The 24,619-nt window shown below is 48.9% G+C and overlaps 1 protein-coding gene across 2 annotated transcripts in view; it reads left to right on the forward strand.

Annotated features, from left to right (window-relative positions):
• Positions 1-4,783: 4,783 nt before the first annotated feature.
• Positions 4,784-24,619, forward strand: part of EPS15 (epidermal growth factor receptor pathway substrate 15) — a 119,529-nt gene continuing 99,693 nt past the window's right edge. Inside the window, exon 1 of one of the 2 annotated variants that reach the window (XM_051999712.1) lies at positions 4,784-4,969. In XM_051999712.1, the coding sequence (XP_051855672.1) occupies positions 4,937-4,969 (33 nt within the window). In that variant the 5' untranslated portion in view covers positions 4,784-4,936. The remainder of the gene's footprint in view (positions 4,970-24,619) is intronic. The other variant, XM_051999713.1, reaches the window with a different exon arrangement.

The following is a 24,619-nucleotide window of genomic DNA, read 5'->3' on the forward strand; positions in this document are numbered from 1 at the left end:
CATAAGGAATCCATTGTTCATTAGTTCATGCGCCAGGAATCTAATAATTCCTGTAAGCTCTGAAGTACTGCAAAAAGTCTCATCAACAATTTTTCATCTCAGGGAATCCAGTGATTCTTGCTGGTTTTTCAGGAACTGAAAGCTGAAGATTTTAAAGTTCTTTTGACAATCTCATTGTTAGCCATCTGATTCCTTTTCCACCTGTGGAAATATAAGCAGATCCTCTTCCCCAAGCAGTTAACCTACCTAATTCCCTTCTATTTACCAAATTTGGGATTTCTTCTCATCATCTGGTAATTACATTGGAGTTGTTTGCATTGGATATTGTCTTGTTGTCTTAAAAGGCCTGTATTCTCCCCAACTGTAATCCTGATTGCTTTTCTGTTGGTTGATGACATCAGAGTACTGAATTTCTAAAGTCTCTCTGGGTGTAACCTCAGCTGCTATCATGCCCCACCTGTCCTTTGATTGATACTTTAGAGCTGGGCCCTGCCTCTCATTCCTCTGGGTCAATATACATTTAGAGGCCCAGTGAAAGCCTCGGTTACATTTTGGACATGGGGTTTTGGGTTTTCTCTCACCCTGTCTTCTCACTCTATCTCCATATCTACAATGAGATCTCAAATGTCCAACTTTTCCGCACTGAAAACATCGACGAGTTTCTCTAGAATTCCTCTGCCAAGAAGGACCTTGTCTTTCCATGTTCATCATAGTCTGGGCATAATAAGCATTTGTGCCCACTGTGGCACAGCATCTTATGATTTCTTCTAAAGGAGCATTTTTGTCTAGCCCCCATATAATTCTCTTGCAAATCTCATTGGCATTTTCCTTAGCCAAATGTCTAGTCATTATTTCTGTTGCTGCATTGTCTCCAATGGTTCTTATTACAGCTGTTTGTAAACGTCCCACAAAATCTGCAAAAGGTTCATTGGGACCTTGCTCTATTTTTGTGAAAACATTATTTCCATCTTTCTGTCCAGGGAGAGAATTCCAAGCTTTTATTGCAGCCTTAGAAATTTGCTCATACACTGTTATGGGATAATAAATCTGTTCTGAACTCTCTGCATACTGACCTTCACCAGCTAGTTGGTCAAAAGCAACTTGTACAATAGCTCCTGTTTGCCTATTGCGTTGACAGTCTCATTGTTAGCCTTTTCCACCTGGAGAGAGTGATTATGGGTAGTTCTACTTAGTACCTTGTTTCAGGTTCTGCCCAAAACATCTTCTTGTAAGATTAGATCAACTCTAACTACTTAGCAGTTAGTAAGGATTCCAACAGGTGAGCACACTTGATTCCCCACCCAAAGGCAGGAGGGGAAGCAGATCCTTCCTGGCTTTGTCTATCTCACTGGTCAATAATCAGGACAATTATTTAGGGGAGTGGGGGGAAGAGGGGGAAAATAGGAACACAAGGATTTTGCAAGGATTAATGTTGAAATATTATCCATGCATATGTATTGAAAATTAAAAAGATTTAATTTTAAAAAGACAATTAGAGCAATTCTCATTTACACAGCACTTTTAGAATTACATGGCATTCAAAACAATCTCATGGAACAGTGAGTGCCTTGGAAATAGGGTGGGAGATGGATTTGGAAGTGCTGGGTTTGAATCCTAAGCTTGGCTACTTATTGCTTATCTGTGTGTGACCTCGGAGGAATCACATGATTTTTCAGAGAAGTTCAGTGTCTCTCCTGTTAAAATGCAGCTATCTAGTAATGGAGATTGTTTCATTTATTGTTTTAATATACCCAACGCCTGGTATAGGGAGCTTAATCAGTGCTTGTTCGTTGATGGTTTTAAATGCAAATTAAGACAACTCTGAGATACCACTACACACCTCTCAGACTGGCTGAGATGACAGGAAATGATAATGACAAATGTCGGAGAGGAAATCAGCAAAAATTAGAAAAAACAAAGGTTTGCCATTTATTTTTTGAAATAGCTCTTAGCAAGGCAGTCATACTGATTAAGCAACCTGTTTTTGGGGGGACACGACTTTTTATAGGTCAGAGGGAAAAGTGGGAAATAACGGCAGATCTAGGGAATGGCAAGGCTGTGTAATGAGATGTCCACAAACACTTGTTAAGTATGTGCCTGGTTGAGTACTGCAAATATAAAAGGAAAAAAAGGAAACATTCCCTGTTCTCAGGGAGCATACAATTTGGTATCTTCATTAAGATTCCAGGACACAGGTACATGGATCGCTACATAAATAATACGAGGCATTAGCAGGTGTGGGGAGAGCAAGTCAACATATATTTATTAAGTGTCTACTGTGAGCCAGAAACTGTGCTTCATCTGCAAGGCACTAGGAACGCCAGGATGAGGGCAGAATTGGCCAGGGAGTGTTTGCCAGACTAGGAGAACGTCCAGTTCAAAGATGGATAGAGATGAAGGGGCCAATCCTGCTGGACCATGGAATTCTGGGAAGAGAGGCAGAAGCCAGGCTGTGAAGGGCTTTATTATCCCCATCTACTGATGAGGAAACTGAGGCTCAAAAAAGGTTAACTCTTTCAGTACTTGCCAAAGCCTGGATTTGCACTTCTCTTTTTTGACTCCAACTTTGGTGCTCTGGATCATCAAAGCTGAAAGGAATTAGTGAGCATCTGCTGTGACTTCTTAATGCACGTCAAACTCAGAGGACAAGCAGCTGGCTTACGAGCATCCATGAGTGCTGCCTTTGGAGTGAGAAACTGAGTGTGAATCGTCTGTAAAGTGGATTAGAATCAACAAATACTTACTATGTGCAGTCTCTGCTCAGCAAAAGGTTGTGCACAGAGTGTGAATCCTCTGGAAAGTGGATTAGAATCAACAGACACCTACTGTGTACAGTCTCTGCTCAGCAAAAGGTTGTGCACAGAGTGTGAATCGACTGGAAAGTGGATTAGAATCAACAAATACTTACTATGTGCAGTCTCTGCTCAGCAAAAGGTTGTGCACAGAGTGTGAATCCTCTGGAAAGTGGATTAGAATCAACAGACACCTACTGTGTGCAGTCTCTGCTCAGCAAAATTGGAAACACTTTGACCCAGCAGTGCCATCACTGGTTCTGTATCCCCAAGAAATCATAAAGGAGGAAAAAGGACCCGCATGTGCAAAAATGTTTGTAGTGGCTCTTTTTGTGGTGGTAAAGAATTGGAAAAGGAGTGGATCACCATCAATTGGGGAATGGCTGAGCAAGCTGTGGTACAAGAAGATAATGGAAGATTATTGATCTATTAAAAATGATGAACCGGCTGATTATAGAAAGGCCTGGAAAGATTGGCATGAACTGACCGTAAGCGAAACAAGCAGAACCAAGAATACGTTGTACACAATAACATCAAGAACGTGCCATGATCAACTATGAAAGATTTGGTTCTTCTCAGCGGGTCAGTGATCCAAAGCAATCCCAATAGACTTTGCACAGAAAATGCCATCTACATCCAGAGAAAGAACTCGGTTTTGCTCTAATTTTTCTCTCCCAATGTAATTCATAAAGCAATGTGTATTAAAAATAAATGAAAAAAAGGGGGATGTACAAAGTGCGACACGTCTGTAAGGTGGCTTAGATGGTCTAGAAACAAGCACCTACTATGTGTATTCTTTGCTCAGTGAGTGTGCACAGTGTGAACCGTCTGTAAGGTGGCTTAGATGGTCTAGAAACAAGCACCTACTGTGTGTATTCTTTGCTCAGTGAGTGTGCACAGTGTGAACCGTCTGTAAGGTGGCTTAGATTCAACAAGCACCTACTGTGTGTAGTTTCTGCTCAGCAGACAAAAAAAAAATTAAGAAAAAAAAAAAAAAAACGAAAGAAAGAAAAAGAAAAGAAACGAAATGCTCCCTGCCGTGCAGGCTCCGACCCTCAGCGGGAGAAGACACCTGTAGGTGCGCCTATGGATTTTTGGGTGGAAGGCTCAGCGGCTGCTCCGGGAGGGCGTCGGGAAACTCCGCAAGGCTCTGAAGAGCCGGGGGCATTCGGGCTAAGTCGGGAGAGCTCTGGGGCTCCCCGTTAGACTGAGAGCGAGTGCAGGGGGGACCGAGGGTGCAAGAACACGGTTTTGCGCAGGTTCTCAGGGGGAAAGGGCAGAATTTCGCTCTAAGGGGATCGGCGCGCCCGGGGGTCAGCCCGCTGCGGGGCGGCCGGCCCGGAGGCGGGGATGATTGCCCCGAGCCCAGGTGAGAGGCACCGAGGGGATGCTGGGCCGGGGGCTGTGGGGGAGAGGGGAGGCCCTCTGGAAACGTACAAAGGACCCAGCTGGGCTCCGGCAGCTCCACACGCGCAGACCGAGGGAGGCGCTTTGCAGCGCAGGTGGCAAGGGGCTGCCTTGACAGTCCTGGGCAGTTCAGAAAGGGAGTGGGGGTTCGGGGGCAGGGGGAGATCCCGAGCTCCATTTGGGGCGTGTTTGGTGCCTGGGGGACTTAGCCCCAGAGATCGCCAAAGTGTCCCCGATGCCAGTCCGGGGTTGTTGGTTGGGCTGGAAGGTGACCTCGCGGAGCGCTCCGGCCCGGCCGAGAAGGAAATCCTGGCAGGGTTTTCCGTTCCGCCAGGCTGAGGGCCGGGAGAGAAAGGAGGGGACCAGCGGCCGGCCGGCCCGGGCGGAGTCCGGCTCCGGTTCGGGCGGGGTCTGCAGAGGCTGTGGCAGAGTGTATTCCATACCGTGTTTTCCAGGCGGCCCGGAGCCGAGGGGCGGGGGAGCGGGAGTGCGTGGGTGAGCACACGCGCGCGCGCGCTTCGGAGTGAGGGCGGGAGAGGTAGGGTGTGAGGGCGGGGCGGGGCCGGGGCCGGGCGGGGCGGGGCTACGGGAGGGAAGTTGCTGAAGTTGGGTGAGCCGCCCGGGCCTCGCCACCGCCTGCTCCTGCTCTCCCTTCTCTTCCTCCTCCGCCGCCCCGAGTGTGTCCGCGCCCGCCTCCTTCCTCACCGCGGCCGCTCGCCGTGCATGATGGAAACACCATGGCTTCGGCGGCCCAGCTCTCCCTGACCCAGGTAACAACGCGGGCTGTCCCGGCGCGCCCCCGCTCCGCGCGCCCCCGCCCCGTGCCCGCTCTCGCGTGCCCGCGCCTCCCCCTCCCCCCGCCTTCGGTCCAACTGTCGGGTCCCGAGCCGAGCCGAGCGCTCCCGAGTGGTCCAGGTCCGGCCCGACCTGACCCGAGCGCCCTCGGCCCGAGTTCAACCGTCCCGCCCCGAGCGCGCCAGCCCCACCCGCCTCGGAGCGAGCGCAGCTCGCCTCCCTCTGGGGACTCCGCGTCCCGGGCCGCTCCTGGGAGCTCGTGGGCTGGAGGGGAATGGACTGACCTCGTGCCTGCCCAGGGCAAACTCTTCCCCCCCAAGCCCGTCATTCATTTAGAGTGGGAGGGAAACTGAGGCCGGGGTGGGAGTGGGGGGAGAAGGGACTTGGGGAGCCCCGGTCATTCATTTAGGGTGGGAGGGGACTCGCGTGACTGGTCCCATTTACGGACGGGAAACTGAGACTAGGAAGGGACTTAACTGTTGCTCCCACCATCAGCCCGCGGCAGCCCCTCCAAGTGCTGAACCCCCACTTCATTGTAAGGTCATAGAGCTGGAATGGGGCAGTGCCAGCAGCTTCTACCCCTAGGACAGAGCTCCTGCAGCTTGGGGACTCTCGTCAGTCTTAGTATTCCCAGGGCTGTCACCCTGACAAGTCCTAGCATACCGTAGGCACTTAATGAGTGCTCCTAGACTGATTGATCCAGACCTGACGGGAACATCGGGTCCAGCTGAGCCTCTCCCTTCTCCTTCCCCTGGATGCCCCGTCTCCAGATCTCCAAGCCGTGGGAGGCTCCTGGGTCCTGCCGGTGTAAATCGGGGGCACTACCACTAGATGGACTCTTGGAGCTTCCAGATCCCAAGCCTCAGTTTCCCATAGAGGGGAGGAGCCGAGTTCTCCCAAGGGGGCGTGAGCCATGGGAGAGCTCTCACTCTGGTCCTCCAGCCGGCTTTCACGCCCTCTCCAGCCTTCTGCAAAGGGGGCCGCGGGGGCCATTCAGGGGCTGTCCTGGACGGGGAGGCTTCTGCCCCGACCCTCTCCAGTCATTCAGTCTTCCCAGAACACTCAGGTGGCTGTCTCTTTTGATGGGGCTTGTTACCCTCCCACTGAGGTTGGTGGAGAGACGTGGGTCCTGCCGCGGGGAGTGAGGGTGCTATTTGTCACTCCCCGTCGGCGATGGGAATGCCCTTCCCTCCTGTGCGCTCTCTCCCTCTCAGACCCGCTGGCTACCAAAGAAGGGCTTTTGCCAGGAGCCCTCCTGGGCTGGGCCACAACCTTGGGCTCAGCTACAGGTTGGATGTGCTTGGGCAGTTCCTGGACGATGAGAAATCACCCCCTCGGGGTCCTTTCAGATTCAGGGTCTGGGTGTAAATACCCCTGAACTTGAAGGGTCCGGTCGCGTCTGGCCATTAGCTCTAAAAATGAAGTCGGTGCCTTGAGTGTTCGTTAAGAATGTTGCTGCAGGTGAAGCTTTTGTTCTCCAGCCGCCATCTGAAAAGTTGCGCTCAGGATGAGATAGTGGTGATGGTGGCTGTGCTTGTCACCCCCTGTGGTGCAGCCCGAGCCTCCCTCAGCCTCCGTAAAGAAGGGGCGCTTATCACCAGGAGGCCGGTTCCAGCAGCTTTGTAAGCCAGCCACTAGGTCAAAAGGATGTTGCTTTGTGGAAGGAGGCGATGTGGGCTCTGAAGAAGCAGCGTCCTTTGCTAGATAAAGCACTTCAGTTGTAAGGCATTCTTATCTGACCTTGATGACCCCCTCATTTTACAGGACGTAGGATCAGAGAGCTCAGCTTTAGGAAGGACCTAACACATTTTCTAGTGCATCTTCTAGGCCGTTGGAGGTTAAATGACTTGTCCATGGCCTCTCGGCTAGGACGGAACCAAATTTGTCTTTGAACTTGGGTCTGGCACTCCAAGCTCGGTGCTCTCCTTCACTTCCCAGGGCCGTTTTGGGGACTGCCTGGGTTGTGCTCGATTTCAGTTTGGAGAGCACTTTCTTTGTCGCATCTTTTGACTGGAACTGGAGCTATTTTAGTTGTTTGGATTCGGAGGTGTCCGGAGGGGAGGCTGCAGATAAAAAAACGTGCTTGGAGACTGCGACGTCCCCAGATGGTCTCTAGCCTCGTGTGACTGCCCCGCCTGCACACGTGCAGGGCTTCTGCTACATGAGGTACAGGGACTGTGGGTGTGGGCCACTAGATTCAAATTCAAGGGCAGGGATGGAGTTGTATCCATGCCTGTTCACTCTTGGTGTCCTGCGGGACATTCTGCAGAATAGCATTGACTGTATCCATCAGTGCTCTTCAATCTCTGCTTTGTGAGGTCTCGGGGCGATCAGTCACAAGGTAGGTAAGATATTTTTGAAGAGCATTGTCTGGCTTCTAAGTTTCAGCCTTGGTGGGTAAAATGGTATTAAGGGGAAAGACACCCCCCCCCCCCATTTCTTTATAGAAAAGAATTCTGTTTGAAAGATTGAAGTTCTCCCTCTGTCTGTCTCCCTTGTCTTGTAGCCTTAGGAGGGGAAATGGGAGAGACTGATGGATAGCCAGACAGTATGGAAGGCGGAGGGGGAGAGACTTGAAGTCCCAGACAGATTGGGGTCCTCGGTGTTCTCTTTCTGGGTCTGTCATTCACTTGGCTTTGAAATTGAACTAGTTAACCCTTCTGGGACTCAGCTATCTGAGTAGTTTAATGAGGAGTTAAGGCTAGACACCCTCTCCCTGTCACCTCTGCCTTTCAGGGATTTCATTCTGACCCAAGATCTTCCATGTCCAAAAGACACTGTGAATGAGCCCAGGAGCTTCCGAGTCCAGCCCTTACCAGCGAGGGGGTCATTGGATGAGGGTTTGCCTTCTCTCAACTTTAGTCTCCCCTTTTGCAAAATGGGAATAGTAACAATGCCCGCCTTGTCAAACTCATTGAGTGGTTTAGGGAAGTCCCTTGTAAACTGAGAAAAATTGTTTCCTTCTGGTCATCTCTGAGCCAAGCGAAGCTCTACTCCAGGATTAACAGAGCCTGTAGAAATGTAGCAGGCCCTGCTACATGCAAGGACCAATGTGGAACAGCCGGCACCCGCCAGTCGTGGAGTGGGGAAGAGCAACCTGTCCCCACGTGAACATAGAGACATTCTCTAGAAATCTAGTCGGTCAGTGGGGAATAGCCCCGAGAGCGGGGGACACTGGGGAAGCCTCTTGTGAGCAGAGCCCGAAGGGAGGGCATTGATTGTGATGGACAAGAAGATGGCAAAAGCCAGTGTGTCTGGAGCATTGAGTGTGAGGAGGAAGTGATGTATAAATTAGCCTGGAAAGACAGGTAGGAGCCGGGTGGTGAAAGCTTCTGAGGCCAAAGTGAGGAGATCCATCCCAGAGGCAGGAGGGAGCCTCTGCAGCTTCTCGAGCCTGGGAGCAAGGTGTGGGTGGGGTAAGGGGCAGACATTTGGGAGTCAAGGCAATTGAAGCTCACAGAGGCTCATCACTGAGTAAGTAATGACCCCAGACCAGGAACCTTAATAGAATTTCATTCCTTCTACCCCTTCTGCAACAAAAGTGGGCATTTCCCCACTGTTTTAATAGAGTTTCTAGAAGGAGGCATTATAAAAATGAGTGTCTAGGACTATCCTGTCCTACTTTCTGGAGTTTGTTTGCTTCTTTCCCTGCCCCAGTGGGGGGCCTAGCACTTTTAAAGTGACTCCCAAGTGCCGCCCACCATGCCTTTCCCTGGAGATTTGCCAATGGCTCTTATCAGTCACTGCACACAGACTCCTTGTATAAAAATCCAGGGTGCCCCCACTACCTGGTATGAGGTCCATGAGGGCAGAGGCTGGGCGCCATTAACCATCCCCAGGCCCTGCCAAGATGGGGCATCTGGAGATTTGGTGAGTCCCCCTCTGGCTCCACCTGTCTTCCCGGTACTGGGGCCATTCACGCAGCTCTCGCCTCCCTCACGTGGAGCGTTTTGAGAGTGGCGAGTGGCCTCCCAGACGAGCTGCCTGCTGTCCATCCCAGGAGCTCTTCCTCCTCACCTTCGCTTCTCACAGCCTCCACGCCGCTGTCAGGCTCACGTCTGCTGCAGCCGCTGACGAGCTCATGTTCGAGGCCGTGGACTCAGACTGTGGACGGCTGTGAAATCCTGGGCAAGTCACCTCTGTCTGGCTCAGTTTCCTCTGAATAGCAGCATGTTGGGAGAGTCAAATGAGATCCCATTTATGTGTTTTACAACTTGAAAGTGCATATGATAGGGTTTTCCCCCCTCTTTCAGCCTTAAGTGCACTTCCTCCTGGTCCATTCTCTGAAGTTACTTTGTATCTACCCTTTATATCATGTTTATTTTTCTGCTTCTCTGTTGCCCTTCTTCCCTGTCCCCCAACTCCAGGGCAGGATCTCATTGTTTTCCATCTTTGTAAGTCCCTTCACATTATACTCAATAAATTCTTGCTGAATGAACGGCTGATGGTTCCGGTATCCCACCAGACTCGATTAAAGTTAGCCCAGTGGGTGCCCTGCCCATTGCCAGCATACTCGAGAGTGAAGAGGTTTGGGTTCCATGAGGTGCCTCCTCCATAGGTGGGAAAGGCTGGAGACCTTGGTGCCTCCTCCATAGGTGGGAAAGGCTGGAGACCTTGACTGGCAGCAAGGGCACCAGGGTTTAACAAATTGCAGTCTTACTTGAATCCTGGACTTTGGATCAGGGGAAAAGGGTGGACCAATAATGACAACAATAATAATGAAAATAACAGAAGCAATTACATAGAGCTTTCAAGTTGTAAAACACTTTATTTTAAATTTGTAGTTCTCCTGGGAGGTAGGTATTATTATCTCCATTTTACCGATGAGAAACCCAGGGCAGAGAGAGGAGTTCAGTACCTTGCCGAGGGTCCCACAGCTACGGGGAGGGTTGCCAAGTCCCACCGGCTCTCCTGGGCCACCCAGGGGCCTAGCCAGTGGCTCAGATGAAGACCGGGCAGTGCTGTTGTCTCCCTGGGGCATGGTGTGAACACTTAATTGGGAACTTCCTCTGGCTTATCAGGACTGGTAACTGGGTGCTCCGAAGCCTGAATTATCAGATATCTCCCCGTGTGCTTGTCATTGACGTCTTTGAATTGTAACCCAGGATTTTGAAGATTCAAAACCCAACCACATTTTAACTTGGTTTGCCTTTCATTTCTGCCCCTTCACCTGGTACTTGTTTGTTAGTGTATTTAAAACTGATTCCATTAGGAATTTAAAGAGGAGGCGCCAGCAGTGCTGTCTAACCTGCTCCAATGATTTCTTGTGCATGTGATTTGAAAATGTTTCACATTGAATAGTGTGCAGCCAGTTAATCCATAAGCACCCCTTGGGGACTAAAAATGACTCAACCTTTATTCTCCTCCCAGTAAATAGAAGACCAGAAAAACTATTTCTTGCCCCAGAATGCTTTGCATGTATGTGGGTCTTGTCTCCTGCCCTCATCCTAAGGATAGATGGTCTGACCTCCTCTTTTGTGAAGTTAGAAAGCCCCTGGGCAGATGTTTGCCAAAAATATAATACAGCGAGGTGCTGGGCTCGGAAATGACTTCTGTCTGGTCTCAAGGGACTTGGGAGCCAGCAGGAGGAGATATCTATGGGACTGGGACACAGAGAGGAGAAGCCGAGGAAAGGCCAGGCAGGTTCTTAGGAAAATGGTGGATGGGAGAAACCACATTTTCTGGGGGAGATCAGGGAAAGCCTCATGGAGGAAGTAGCATCTGAATTGAGCCTAAAATCTAAGCAGGCATTCTTGGCGAGCTGCTTTGAATGGCTGATGTTGGTATTTCTGCCACAGGGAAGTGGCCGTATAGTTGTTTGCCAAGGGTGGGTTGGTCCTGCTTTTAGAAGAAAAGGGGAAGGACTCCAGAAGGCCTAGTTTTCAGAAACAATGAATGGTTCCTAAAAGGAAAACAGAAGCTGGGTTTCATGGGGGAGAAAAGGAGCTGAAGTGGGGAAAAGCAAGCTTGATCTTTGGGCAGGAAGCTGGGCAGTGAAAGAATGTGACCCAGAGAAGGAACAGAACAAGAGTGCTACTCTTGGCCCCTAAGAAGACAACGTATCGGGGGCTTCCTTGGCTCAAAAGGGAACTTGAGGCTCCTGGGAGGAAACAGGCTTATCCTCCAAGGAATGAGAAAGACTCATCTGTAGAGTAAGAGACCCACCAGTAATTGGGTGAGAAAAAAGCTTTGAGAGTCCTTGCTTCATTCCCCCAGGGTTCCTTCCCCAGAAATATAATAGCTGACTAGCCACTTATGTTTACGTTAAAGTTTGGAAAGTGTTTTAGAAATATTTCATTTGGTCCTTACAACTGCCCTGAGATAGAGATGATGTTATTGCTCATCCTCTTTCATAGATGAGGCAACTGAGGCACAGAATGGTTGAGGTACTTGTCTAGGGTCACACAGTAAGTGCTAAAGCTGAATTTGAATTCAGGTCTTTCCTGACTCTAGATCTAGTGCTCTCTCCACTGGCTATCTAGCTGCCTCATATTGTAAATGTTATTCTCTCCCAAAACATGTAAGTTCCTTGAGTGTGGGGATGGTTTGATTTTTCCTTCATTCATTTATTCATTGATTCATTTGTTTATTTTTTCCAATTATGTAGTTTTCAACATTCATTTCTTATGATTTTGAATTCTAAATTTTTCTTCCTCCCTGTCCCCTTCCCTAGACAGCAAGCAATCTGATAATGTTTAAATCATGTAAATATATTTCCACATTAGTTATGTTGTGAAAGAAGAAATAGAACAAAAGGAAAGAACCACAGAAAAAAAACAAAAAGTGAAAATGGAGTGCTTCGATCTATATTGTTTAGCCATTCCCCAATTAGTGGGCATTCTCTCAATTTTCAATTCTTTGGGGATGGTTTGATTTTTGTCGTCACATTCCCAGCATCAGTATAGTACAGAGCACACAGTAGGTGCTTAATAAAGGCCTGATGGATTGATTGTGATCATTCAGTAAAGGGTCAGAGGAAGAAGGGTAGAGTAATATTTATAATGACTAATAGTAGCAGCATTTACATAGAGCTTTAAGGTCTCAAAAACTCTACTTATTTTATCCTTCCAGTGAGCTGTGAAGGTAGTTGCTATTATCTCCATTTCATAGATGCTTAACTGAGGCATAGCTAGGGTCACACAGGTCGGAGGTGGTCTTCATTATTCTAAGTCCAGCACTCTGTCCACTGCCCACCTGTGTGGTTAATTCAGTGCTCAGATAAAGACAGAGTTCTGTTGTCTCCCTGGGGCCCGTTTTGAAAATGTAATGAGAACCTCGTAGAGCTTGCTTGCCAAAACAGGTGACTGCTGCCCACCAGTGATTCTGGCAGGAGGAACTGAAAAGCACTGCTGACGCCCACAAAATCTTGGTTCTCAAGAAACTGAGGCCCTTCTACTGAAGGCAAAGGATGTGGAAGAAATGGTTGCTGTTTGTCCTTCCCTTCTTGAAGTAGACTATGGCATCAGGGAGGTGATGCCATGGCTTGCAAGTGACTTGGCTTTAAGTGAAGGAGGGCTGGGCAAGGGCACCAATTCTGGGAGTGATCTGGGCCCAGTGGCCAGATAGAGGTCAGGAGGTCTGGAGATGGCCCCGGATGCAGGGGGAGGGAGGACTTGCCCTTTCTAAGCTGAGGTCTTCAATAGGTCTCAGTTTGATTGAGGCTGCACCCACTTAGTGATTGAAGTTGGGTTAAAAATGAGGCAAAGAATGGCCAAATAAAATACCAAGTCAAATAAAGTCAGTCTCGGCCATTGGGATCCAGGAGACTGATTTGGGAAATGAACTCCTGGTTGAGGAAGTGCTGTCTTAGAAGGAGTTTTGTTAAAATCAAGAGGTGAAAGGCTCCTACCTAGGATGGAGCACCCCTGCTAGCAGCTGGTAAGAACCTTTTTGCCAAGAGTTCTATAAATCTAATCAAAAGGGCTTTAATCTCCTAGGTGTCTCCTCCAAACTAGATACGCGTCTCAGTGTAGCAAGGAGAATTGCCGTCGAGAACCTCAGAAATTAAAAGGGAACAAAATTCAAGAAAGAGACCAATGTCTCTTTTAATGTTCCTTTTGTTTCTTTTAAGTTCCAACCTTAAACGTCAGTGCATGAGATGGCCAGAGTTTAGGCCGCAAGTGAAAAGAACAAGAGCTTCTAGTGGAAAGATGCACATTTGACTTCAGGATCATCATGAGATCTGGGTGGCCTTGGCCAAAGCATTCAACCTTCGGTTTCCATTTGTCAGATGAAGTTTAGGTGGCCCAGCCTTAGCATAGCTCCATCACACATAGGAGGCGCTTCAGAAATATTTGTTGATGGACTGACTTGAGCTCTTTTCCAGCTTTAGATTTATGATCCCCTGTGTTCCCTGGTTGGGTATACCACGTTCAGAAAAGAGATGGTGTATTAAAATGGGGCAGGTGGAGAGTTTACGGCAAGAAAAATCCTTATGATTCAGAAACTCAAAGACCAGAGGGGAGGGGGGAGAAGAGTGATGGAGAGCTCTGGGATCAAAATCAGTGGCCAGAGAAACACAAACAAATTTTTTCATTGGAGGATGCTGCAGACCACTGAATAGGAAGAGGAAATACAGGAGGGGCCCAGGAGCCCCTGGCATCACAAACCTGGCATAGACACGTGGCTACGGGCATGAGCGAGAGTTCAGTTTTCTAGAGAACTCAAAAGAGTTATCTCTCTGTCTCTCTGTGGGTCTCTCTTCTCCTTCCCCTTCTCTCCTTGTTTCTTCCTCCCTTTTTTCCAGCTTCTCCTCCTTCCTGCCTCTTGGCTCCTTCTCCCTTCTTTCTTGCTTCCCTTTTTCTCTCTCTTCTCCCTCTTCTTCCTTTCTCATAACTTTTTGACTTTTCTTAATGATAATTTCTTCCTTCAGAAGGTGGAGAAACCAGAAAAGTCAAGTTCAATGCGGACTCTTGCTGCTTACTAACAAGCACTAGTTGCTGGTGTATAAATAAATGATGGGAACCTTGGTGTGAAGTGACCATTTCCATCTAAGAGTTGTGCTAGACCAGCAGGGGAAAGCTGGGCCCAGCCTGCTTATCCCTTCCATTTGGGAAGAGCAGATTCCCAGAGGAGAGTGTGCCAGAGAAGCTGGCAGAGGAGGAGAGAGTCTGGAGTGAGGAGGGTTTATAGTGAAGCAGCTTAAGTGCCCGTGATTTCATTTGAGAGTCTTGTGTCGAGTGTTTAAGGGGGAGGATGGTGGTGAGTGCCGCCTTTGCTAGAGGAGGGTCAACAAGGATAAGGGATGAAGAGGAAGAAAAGCATCACTTCTGTGGTTCAGAATCCACTGATCTCTGGGGAGTTTTTGGCCCAGCAGGTAGATTCTAGAGGGGCTGGAGGGTGCTTCACAGGGACTCAATCTGGAAGTGGCCAAAGTGCCCCAGTCCATGCAGGAGCATTGTGAGCTGCAGGCCGGGGCCGACTGGCTGCCCCGTCGTGTATCAGCCTCCGGTTGGTCACCAGTGATGGCTTGGAATGCTGAGCGAGTGGGAGGAGTGGAACTGATAGTGACCAGGAGACCCTTGCTTGGTTTTCCCTGGGTTCCTTGCCTACTGTACAACAACAGATTGAACCTCTGAGATCCAGAACCAGACATCGTCTTGGCCAGTTATGTGGTTTTTAAAAGAGTTATTCCATTTAAGGCATGTTTTGCTTGCCTGTCTCTTTGAGGACCTAGAAAACCCATTAAATAATAATGATGATGACAGTAATAAGAGCTAACATTTACGTCGCTCTTTAAGCTTTAACAGAGGACTGTACTTATGCTATCTCATTTGATCTTTATGATAAGTAGCCTATGATTAATACCTGAGGTGGGTCTTATTAGGAGAAAGTCTTATTAGCCCCATGTTAGCAATGTACAAACTGAGGTACAGAGCAAATAAGTGACTTGTTCACGGTCACACAGCTAGCAAATGTCTGGGGTGAAATAGGAACTCAGGTCTTGCTGACTCCAGGTCCAGGGCTCTACAACTTGCAGAACCCTTTCGGCTCTCACATTCTCTGATTTTTCAGATTTTTGGCTGTTGGTCATTTAAAATTTGAATTGATTTTTTGCTGAGTTGCCCCAGGAAGTTGATAGGCCCCATAGAGACCGTAATCAAGCATGTCTCCAGGTTGCCACATCCCTCTGGTGCTCAGGGTAATGATGGTTGTCGCCCTTGTTCCTCCTTCCTCTTTTGGGGGGCATTGTTGCAGCGGGAAAAACAGGTGGCATTGTAGCATGCATCACCCAGCCAGCGCAATGCTGTGAGCCTGGCAGGCCGTCCAGCCCCTTTCCCTCTGCTCCCCCTCTCCACCAGAACTAGGATTTGAACCAGGATCCCCCTTGCCCCCACCCCCGCCCCTGGCAGACCTGTTTGTTCTCTGCTTCAAGGACTTGGAGGGCTCTGAGCCCGCCCTGGTGGGTGCCCATCTGCAGTCCCAGGTTATACAGAATTCTGATTGTCACTGACTCATCCTCTGGGATTCTGGCCCGGGAGCTCCCACAGACCCCAGGGCATCTGTCTAAGTCCTTGGAGACTCTTCCTTGAGATCTTTTCTTTTGTGAGCATGAGGGGGGCACCCAAAATGGGCACCCTCTCTGCCTTAGCCACAGGGATGCCCTGAGGATCCGACAGGGCATGTGAAAAGGGCGAGTGCTTGACATCAGGTCCCATGGTGCAAAGAGCACTGGCTGGAAGCCAGAAGACCTGAGTTCAGATAGTGCCCCTGTTCAGGTGCATGACTTTGGGCCAGTCAACTGACCATGACCCTTTTTGTTCAGGGTCAACGAGATGACCTCCAAGGTCCCCTTTGAGGCCAACAGCTCGGGCTTCTGTCTGACTGTGCAGCAGATTGTCCAGAGGCCTCCGTGACAGGAGGGCCTTTTGGCTGCTACTTCAGTGCGGCAGTTTTCCTGTGCTTCCTCAGTAAGGGGAGGAGGGAGCACGCTCTGGGATCTCTGCTAGGTCTGATGGGGTGGGGGTGTCTGTGTGGGAGGGACCATTGAGGTCCTCCACCAGGGACTGAGGCTCTTCACCAGCTAATAGAACTGTACATTTCAAGGACAACCAGTACTGGGGCTGCCTGGAACTTCGTATTCCAGGCTTACTTGAGCCTCCTATTGCTCCTGTGAGGTCATTTCTACAGGGAATTACCAGGCCCAGTTTATAAGATGAGAGACAAGTGATCAGAAAGCATTTATTACATACTTACTGTGTACCAGGGGCACGTCATTAGATTTCATAAAATGAGGTATATTCAGTAGCATAAAATGCACCAAACATGATGAATTTATGTCAGACTTCCTTCTGACATAGGAAGTCAGCCTCAAAAGTTCTAAGGTTTTATAGTGACGGAAGCAGTTTGAATTTATGGTCCTTTCCAAGCTTTGTTGTCTTTCCCCTCTCCCCTTCGTCGACCGGGCTGATGTAGTCTTTAGGCTGGTGTCTGCCCTCTGGCCCCTTTGAGACTGGTCCGGGACTGGTCCTGTTGGATGTAGGGCCTTGGAAGACTTGGGCCTGGGTTGGGGGTCTTTCGGAATCATCTGGCATTTGACTTTCCAACCCTTTCTAAAGCCTCTACTTGCAGCCAGATCTAGAAATGGTCATTTCCTGGCCCCATTTCCTCCCCTTCCATCTCTCCTCTGCCTCCAGCCTCAGCCTCTCCTCTCCCAGCTAATGAGGCTTTTAGCCACATGTCCAGATTGGATAATAAAACTTGTTCTCAAGTGCCCATTAAGGAAACCTCATCTAAGCTTAGTGTCAGTAGCTGATGTGTAATTGATATGCCCCATTTATTTATTTATTTTTATTGTACTGACGAGTGTTTTCAGTGGCACATTGGGGGAAAGTGGCAGGTTTTATAGTTATTATTTGCACTTGTATGTTTTTGTCGTAGAAAGTAGGGGACATCTTTAAGTTTCTGTTAACAACTCGTATGGATCAGAATAGATTCCTCCTAAGTTGACTGACTTTAAGGAGCAAACTGCTAAAAGTTTAAAATTAAAAAAAAAAAAAAGACATGCTTCTGAGATAAGCCAGTGTTTATTTATTGACATTGTAGGCCATCCTCTCTAGGGTGTACAGACTGCAATTGAGTGATCATTGGGAGAAAGTATATCATTTTTGCTCAGCTGTAGGCTTCTGGCCCTAAATAAGAGCTTTTTAAGGGAAAACTGAAATTCCTGCTCAGAAATGCTATATTAAAAGACTGAATTGTCAGTTTGCATTTTTTTCCCCTTTAAAGATCCCTTATTAATTTTTCACTTCGTTGCATTATTCATCTTTGTCATATTTCTAGTGATCATAAGAAAAATGGATATAAAGCATGTGTTGTAAAACGCTGAATTTTTTTAAGCCCAGTTTGGGGGAAGTGCGACTTAAGTTTGTCCCAGTGTGGTGCTTTGAAGCATTTGTCTAATCCTGTTCATTTGGACTGGGTTTGTTTTTTTTTTTTTTCCTTCCACCTCTCCTAGGCCCTCACTGATGCATTTTTTCAAGTTGCCTCAATGAGTGTGGGATGGTGGAAAGGAACCAGAACTTTTCCCTGGATGATAGACCCTTGGGTCCTTCTTGATAAAGAAAATCCAGGACATCTGTCTCAGCAAGCTTCCCCAACCTGTTTGCACAGGGCCAACCTGAAGATAAAAAATACAATATTTTCTTAAAAGAAAGAGAGAAAAAGGTTAGCAAAACTGACCGCCATGGGCAGCATTCCCCACCCTTGGACCTCCATTGCTATATGCAGTGGGAGAGATGACTTTTTATAGCTTCTCTTTGGGGCCAGATCGGGGTTATAATTTTGCAGCATTTGGTCTGGATTGTTTTGTTGACATTACTAGCAGATGTACTCTTCCCACTGATCTTGTTCACTTGAATTGATTTTGTCTCTGTTCGGATAAGTCTTCTCATGCTTCTCTGCATTCATATTTACCACCTGAAGCACAGTAATATTCCACTCTGCTGATATACAGCTATTAGTTTAGCCTCATCCACTTTGTTTTCAGGTCTTCGCTACCATAGAAGGTGCTGCTAAAAATATTAAGGTGTCCATATCTGAGACTTGACCTTTTTATCATTGAACTCCTCGGAGTTTAGGCTTAGTAGAACCGTTCCACTTTGTTTTTTAATTTTTATTTTCCGTTCCAAATTCTCACCCTTCCCCTCTCCTCCATTATCTGTTGAAAAGGCAAGAAGTATGCAGTCTCAGCATTTTTAAAAAGATAAATTTTCACTTGCTTCTCTTCCTTTCATAGCCAGACTCCTACAGAAAGTTGTCTGGAGCTGCTCCCTCTGCTTTCCCAACAGGCCTTCCCATCTCCAGCTCTAGCGGTCTGCTAGACCCTCCCCTGTACCAGAAATGCTGCTCTCCTCCTTTGCCAGATCCAGTCACCTGTTCTCAAGTCTTCTCTTTCTGGGCATTTCTGCTGCTTTTGAGGCCAAAATTGATTTCTCTTTTCTCTTCCCTGGACTTCCATGACACTCATTGTTTCTTATTTTCTCCAGCCTTTGATGACCTTTCTTAGGTTCACTTGTTCTTGTTCCTTGGCTTGGGCCTCCCCAAGTCTCCTAGCCTCCTGTACTCTATTCTTTCTTTCCCTCAATGATTTCCTCTTTATCCAGTTGATTCTCAGAGCTGGACAGTCAACCTTGATCTCTCTCCTGGCCCCCGGACTGCATCACCAACGGCCTTTTGGACATCTGTCTCCACTGGGTTCTTCAAACCGAAAAGGGACAAGGCTGGCCCCTGCTTTCTGTGAAGGGCACCTTCGTGCTCATGGCCACCCAGACCCAGAACCTCAGGGGCAGGCTTGATTTTTCAATTAAGCAGCCATCAGTAAGCCCTATTATGTGAGGTACCAGGGTAGGAAAAAGGGAGATAAAATCAGTCTAGTGCTCCAAGAGCTCACGTCTCCCCTGAGAGATATAACATGTACACGAAGATGTCAAGACATTACAGAGTAGATTTCATTTTGGGGGGAAGCACTGTCTAGCAAGTGGTCGGTTCAGGTTCTTGAGTTGAGCCTTGAATGAAGCTAGGGCTTCCATGAGACAGAAACCATTATAAGCATGGGCTACCATTTGTGCAAAGGCAGGAAAGTGGGAGGTACATGACATGGTGTATAGCATTGTTATGGGAGGGGAAATGATGTAATAGATTGGATGGCTAGATTGGAGCCTTTGAAGGGTTTTAAATGTCAGAAGAAAAAATGTCTTTTCCTAGAGTCAGTAGGGAGCCATGGGAGCTTTTTGAGCAGGGGAGTGATCAGATCAGAGCTGGGCTGTAGGAAGAGCACTTGGTCAGCTGTGGAGACTGTGGGACCAGTGAGGAGGCTATTGAATAGACAGCATGTAATAGATCAGGGGTGATGGAACTTAGACAGATTGTGAAATTAGGATCCCTTAATTTGAGGAAGGGCAAGAATGACTTTGAGCTGAGCCTGGAGATTGGAAAGGGTTGATGCCCTTAGCAGTAGTGGTAGAAGTGGGATTTAAGGGGGAAGAAAAAGGTGGCGCTTTTGGCAGGACTGGAGATGTGGAACTGCCTGGAGCTGAAGACATCGGGGCTGCATCCAGATAGAGCTGGGGTAACCCGCAGAGAGACGAGTCATTCAGAAGGGCTGAAAGAAAAAGGGGGGCCCAGGACAGCAGCAAGGGGGACTCTGGGGGGCCCAGGACAGCAGTGGGGTGCTTAGGAAGGGGTTTGTGGATGGTAATCTAAGCCCTGAGAAGGGGCAAGAGGGTGGGGGAGAAAGACAGAAAGCAATTGAGAGAATAGGGGAGGGCGGTGGTGGCCTTTTCTAGCTCTTGGGCTGGGAAGGGCAGAAAGCTAGGGGATTTAGTCAAACTCCTCATTGGGCTTCTTCCTCCCATCGTCGCCCTTCTCCATTCAGCATTGACATAGCAGGCAAGGGAACTTTCTTAAGACATAGAGCTGCCCATTTCATGTCTGTCTTTAAATAAAAATAAAAATAAAATAAAATAAAAACCTTTGGTGGCTCCCTAGTTCCTCTTGAAAAAAACTGAACTCCCCTCGGCCTGATTTTTCCGGACTTCCAAAGGCCTTGCTGGGAGCACTCTGCCCACTTCCTTCTGCTTCTTAGGGCTCTCGGCTCAGGAGGCCTTGTTTGCTATCCCCTCTCCGTGTGTTGGGGATCTCCCCCTCCTTTCCCCTCTTCCTTCTTACATGACATTTTGCCTTTTTTTTTTTTTTTTTTTTTTTTTTTAACAATGACTTATCTGGGTAAGTTGTATTTTACTCCAGTAGAATACAAACTTGAGGGAAGAGATTTTTCTTGTCTTTGTGTGCCCCAGTGCCTGGCCCAATTGAGGCCAAATTGAATGGAATTCTCTTAAATCGGCCTTTTCTCCCAAGAATCCATGGGGTGGAGGTGGGGGACAATCCCTGGCTAGGTTTTCTTGCTTTCTCTTTTGGGGCTGCATATGGGGGGGGGGGGGGCTGTTGTAGGGACTTTCTTGTAATGCCGGTCTGCACCTGCTCTGCCACATCTGGAATCCTGAGAGGCCAAATGTCACGCCGGGCCCAGGTCACAGCAAAGACAATGATTTTTTTTTTTAAGTTAAAAATCAAACCCCTGGGGAGATGTGATGTCCTCACGTCTGCTGTGGTAAGGGAGCCGTGGATATGACCAGAGCCAGGTGCTGTGGAGCCCATGACAGAGCGCAGTGACTCCAGGCTAACAGGCCCCAGCTGCCTTCTCTCCTCCGGGAGCAGACGTTCTCCCCTGCAAGCTGCCCCATCCCGAGGAGGTTGCCTCCTACCTTCCCCTTTCTCCCAGGGGGCCTTCAATAAGCCATTTCTCTCAAAGAGGGCAAATGAGCAGCACCAGGGACAGGCCTTACTTCAGCCTGCTCTGCTTTGGGGGAAATGGACTTTCCCTGCAGCCACTGGTGGCTCCCTTACTTGGGCCAGGGGCTTGAGACTGTTCTGTAGCCTCCCAGGAGGCCTTCGCTGACCATCTATCCAAAGGGTTATGTGTGAAATCTTCCAGAAACCGAGCGTGCTCCTGCAGGAGGCTGGGGGCAGGGATTCTGCAGGGCCAGCCTCTCATGGAGGAGGAGGGTCTGTCCTCCTCCTCACTGGTTGGTGGACTGCCTGCTGGAGCCTGGTGCCAGGCTGCAGTGGGCCCGGGTGCCCTGCTGGGCCAAGGAAACCTCACTAGGGAAGTTCAAACAGCCTCTCCCCAGGCTCCCCTTGCATCACTGGCCCTGGGTGTAGAAGGGGGAAAACCCCACAGAACTGGGGTTCTTTCCCAAAAGAGGGCAGTGATCTCCTTGCTGCTTTGTGATCTGGGTCAGGCACCAAACAAGTAGCCAGTAGCCTCGGGAGCCAGTGCTGTGCCAGGCGGGCCCAAGAGGGGCTGCTGAGTCGTGGCCTGGGGTGGGCCCAGGCCTCCTGACGCCTTCACTGTCTCCAATCCGAATCTGTGTCTGTGAGGGAGCCCTGGGACCTGCCACAGCCTCCCCTGCCTCCTCGGAATTCCCCCAAAGGCAAAATCTTCTCCATGCTCTGGGTAAATCCTCCTGCCCACTACTCAAAAAGAGATTTTTTTTTTTTAAATCAGTGACAGGCATCATCAGATCATAGGTGCAAAGACACTGAGTGAGTCCAGGCTCCCCGTTTTATTGATGAGACAACTGAGGCCCAGAGAAGTTAGATGGTTTACCCCAAGAACCAAGATTTAAAGGCAAGATTTGGACCCAGGCCTCCGTCTCCTCCATTTTCTTGGGCCTGGTCGGGGGGAGGCTCGTGGGGTCATCTCCACACTTGCTCCCCACCTTCCCTGCAGGGGGTGGTGCAGCGTGCCAGGCAGCGCTGGTCACAAGGCCTGGGCCTGGGCCAAGGGGGCACGGCTGCTCCGGGCTCAGACTCGGGTGTCCGCAGCAGCTGGCCCTGCACAGGACACGGTATCCTGACCTTTGCAGCTCTTGCTGCTGTGTCTCGTCTCCTGCACTCCCAGCTGCCTTTTGGTGCCTTGAGCTAACTCTACCTCAAAATAAAATTGATCCCAACTCTTTCATTTAAAATAAAAATGTGTCCTCTGGTACTTTCAGGAGACCTTTGTATTTTAGACAATTCCCAAACACGGAGTCACTGGTCTATTTTTTCCAGGGCTTTCTTTCCAATACCTGTGTGTCCCCATTTCAGTTTTCCTGGTATCCGTGTTTAACAACATTCTAGTATGACAGTGAGATCGTTGTACATTTTCCAGCATCGCCTACATATTATTCCGCTTCTTTAGCCATTGGCAATGCTCGCTCAGCTTGCCCCCTCATCTAGAGTGGCAGGGACCCTGCGTCCCAGAATTCTTTGCCACATATGTAGAGATTGCTATGGTGGAAAGCTTCTAGTACTGACCTGGCCCCTGCCAGCCTACTGTCGGGGGCTGCGTCCCCAAGGATGGAGAAGCTCATTCGCAGCTGGCTGATCCCTTGGTGATACGCGTTGGGCCATAGTGACCCTCAGGACAAATGGACGCAGTAGTCACTGAAGGGCGGTGGGTAAAGGAGGCAGAGGGCTCTGACCGACACCTCAGTCTGTGCACTCTAAGAGTGAGATCTCTGTGCATTGGCTGATGGGTGGCCATTCTAATGGGGGCACCGAATGTTCCCTGTCTTGACGTGTTTTAACTATGAGCAAGAAAGAAGGAAGGTGCAGCCCCGTGGAAGGATGGCCCTATAGGGAGAGGCGAATGAGGGACCGACGCATTGTTGTGTGTCTGTAAAAAGCAGGGAACTTCATTTTGTGGGAATCTTGTGTTACAGTGTCCATGAAAAATACTTAGACGGGGACAACTATGAGAAAAATTGCAGCCCCCTTCAAATCACCGCAGGGCTAGAAGGAGATGTGTGAAGACAAGTCTGATGCCCCCCACCAGCACGTCACCTAGCCCCCTAAAACTGATGCCAAATTGAACCAGATGAGAGCCGTACCGGCTCAGGGATTCTGGGTTGATGACGCCTGCTTGCTTAAGGGCTGTGTTTCTGACAGTTGAGAGCTATGAAACACCAGTATGCACACTCAGCCGTTTAGAGTGGTCTGTTCCCCCTTCTCCTGTCCGGGCCTCAGCTGCAGTTGCCCCTCCTCACCCCTCCCCTGTCTCTGGGGATGGGGTGGCCCTGGAAGCACCTGGGGTGGGCTGGTCCTCAGAGGGGGAAGGGAGGCTATTTGGCTTCTGAAAGGCCCAGGCCAGGGGGAGCTGGGGGCTGACTGCTTTTCTGCGCCAGCCTGAGGCAGAGGAAGTAGCTGTTTGACCTGAATGTGTTTCTTTTTAGTCTAAGAAATAAATTCTTTGACTCTTACCAGGCGAGTGGGCAGTAAAAGGAATGCCACGAGCGGCGTCTCAGTGCCTTCTAAACCCCAGCTGGGCCGGGGCAGTGGCCTCCGTTCCCCACCCCTGAGATTAATGAGGCAGGCAGGGATCTCCACGTCCCAGCCTCCTCCTGTCTTTCCGGCCTGATTCCATGTCGCACCCTTCCATGCAGTGGTTCGTGTTTGTATTCCCAGCCCCTAGAACAGTGCCTGGAACCTAGTGGTAGACACCTGTTAAGTGCTACTTCTGAGGACTGTTGGGGGCTCAATGAGAGATCGGCAGAAAGCATTTGATTGCAGGAAGCTCTTTCATGTTCCAGGTGCCAAATTCTGGGTCTGATCTCTTAACTTAATCTGAAATTAAGCTGGTGACTAGAGATGATTTCTGTTCAAATCATTTTTTGTAGTGTTCTTTTTCTTCTTTAAAATATATATTATGATGGTTCTCTCAGGGAGAAAGCAGGTTTCTCGGGAGAGGTTTTCTGGAGGCAGCCTTAGTTGGAGTTGAAAGTAATAATCACCTCAAAACGCAGCTAGGTGATAAAAGTTCAGATCTTTTATTGCCTCCAATGTAGCCTGGTTAGCTTAGAGGCCTATCCAAGAGCTCCTTCCAAATGTCTCCAAATCCAAAGGTTTGTCCTTCAGCCCAGCCAGCCAAGTGGAAAATGGAATGGATCTCTCTTGCCTTGGAGAGAGAGCTTCTGGCTCTCAATCTCCCAGAGTGCTCTGCGTCTGTCCCAGTGTGCTCCTCTCCAATCTAATTCAGCTGAACTCTTGACTTGTAGCTTCTTCACTCTGAAAAACTTTCTTGACTGGCCCATTGAAGCTCTATTTATGCTCCTTCGAGAGAGGGATTGTGGGATGAGAGAGAGGGATTATGGGTTTCTCCCATAGTGCTCTTTGGCCCTAAGAGCTTCAAGGGAGGTGTGAATTCAGATATCTCATCCTAAACCCTGAAATCTCCCAAACTGTGAACTCCAATGAGTAAAGGTGTGAACACAAGCCTTGTATCAATTACATTGAGTTAACACTAGGATTCTAACATCTCCCTTGAGTTATCACTTTGTTTCAAGTTGAGTTAATACTAGGATTCCAACAATTTTTAGTCCTTCCCTCTTTTCCTTTTGTCGTCTTCTACCATCCCCATTCCTTGCTTTGAAAGAACCTGTTTTTCTTTGCAAAATAAAAACCCTTTTAGTTTTCTCTCTGTTTGTGATGCTCGATCATAGCAGCTCCTTTACAGCTCTTCCTGTGGCCGGTGATTGGTCCTTTCCTCACTGCACGGGGGCCTGTCACTGCTGCTCCATCAT

This window comes from Antechinus flavipes, chromosome 4 (genome assembly GCF_016432865.1).
Source record: "Antechinus flavipes isolate AdamAnt ecotype Samford, QLD, Australia chromosome 4, AdamAnt_v2, whole genome shotgun sequence".
Lineage (NCBI taxonomy): Eukaryota > Metazoa > Chordata > Mammalia > Dasyuromorphia > Dasyuridae > Antechinus > Antechinus flavipes.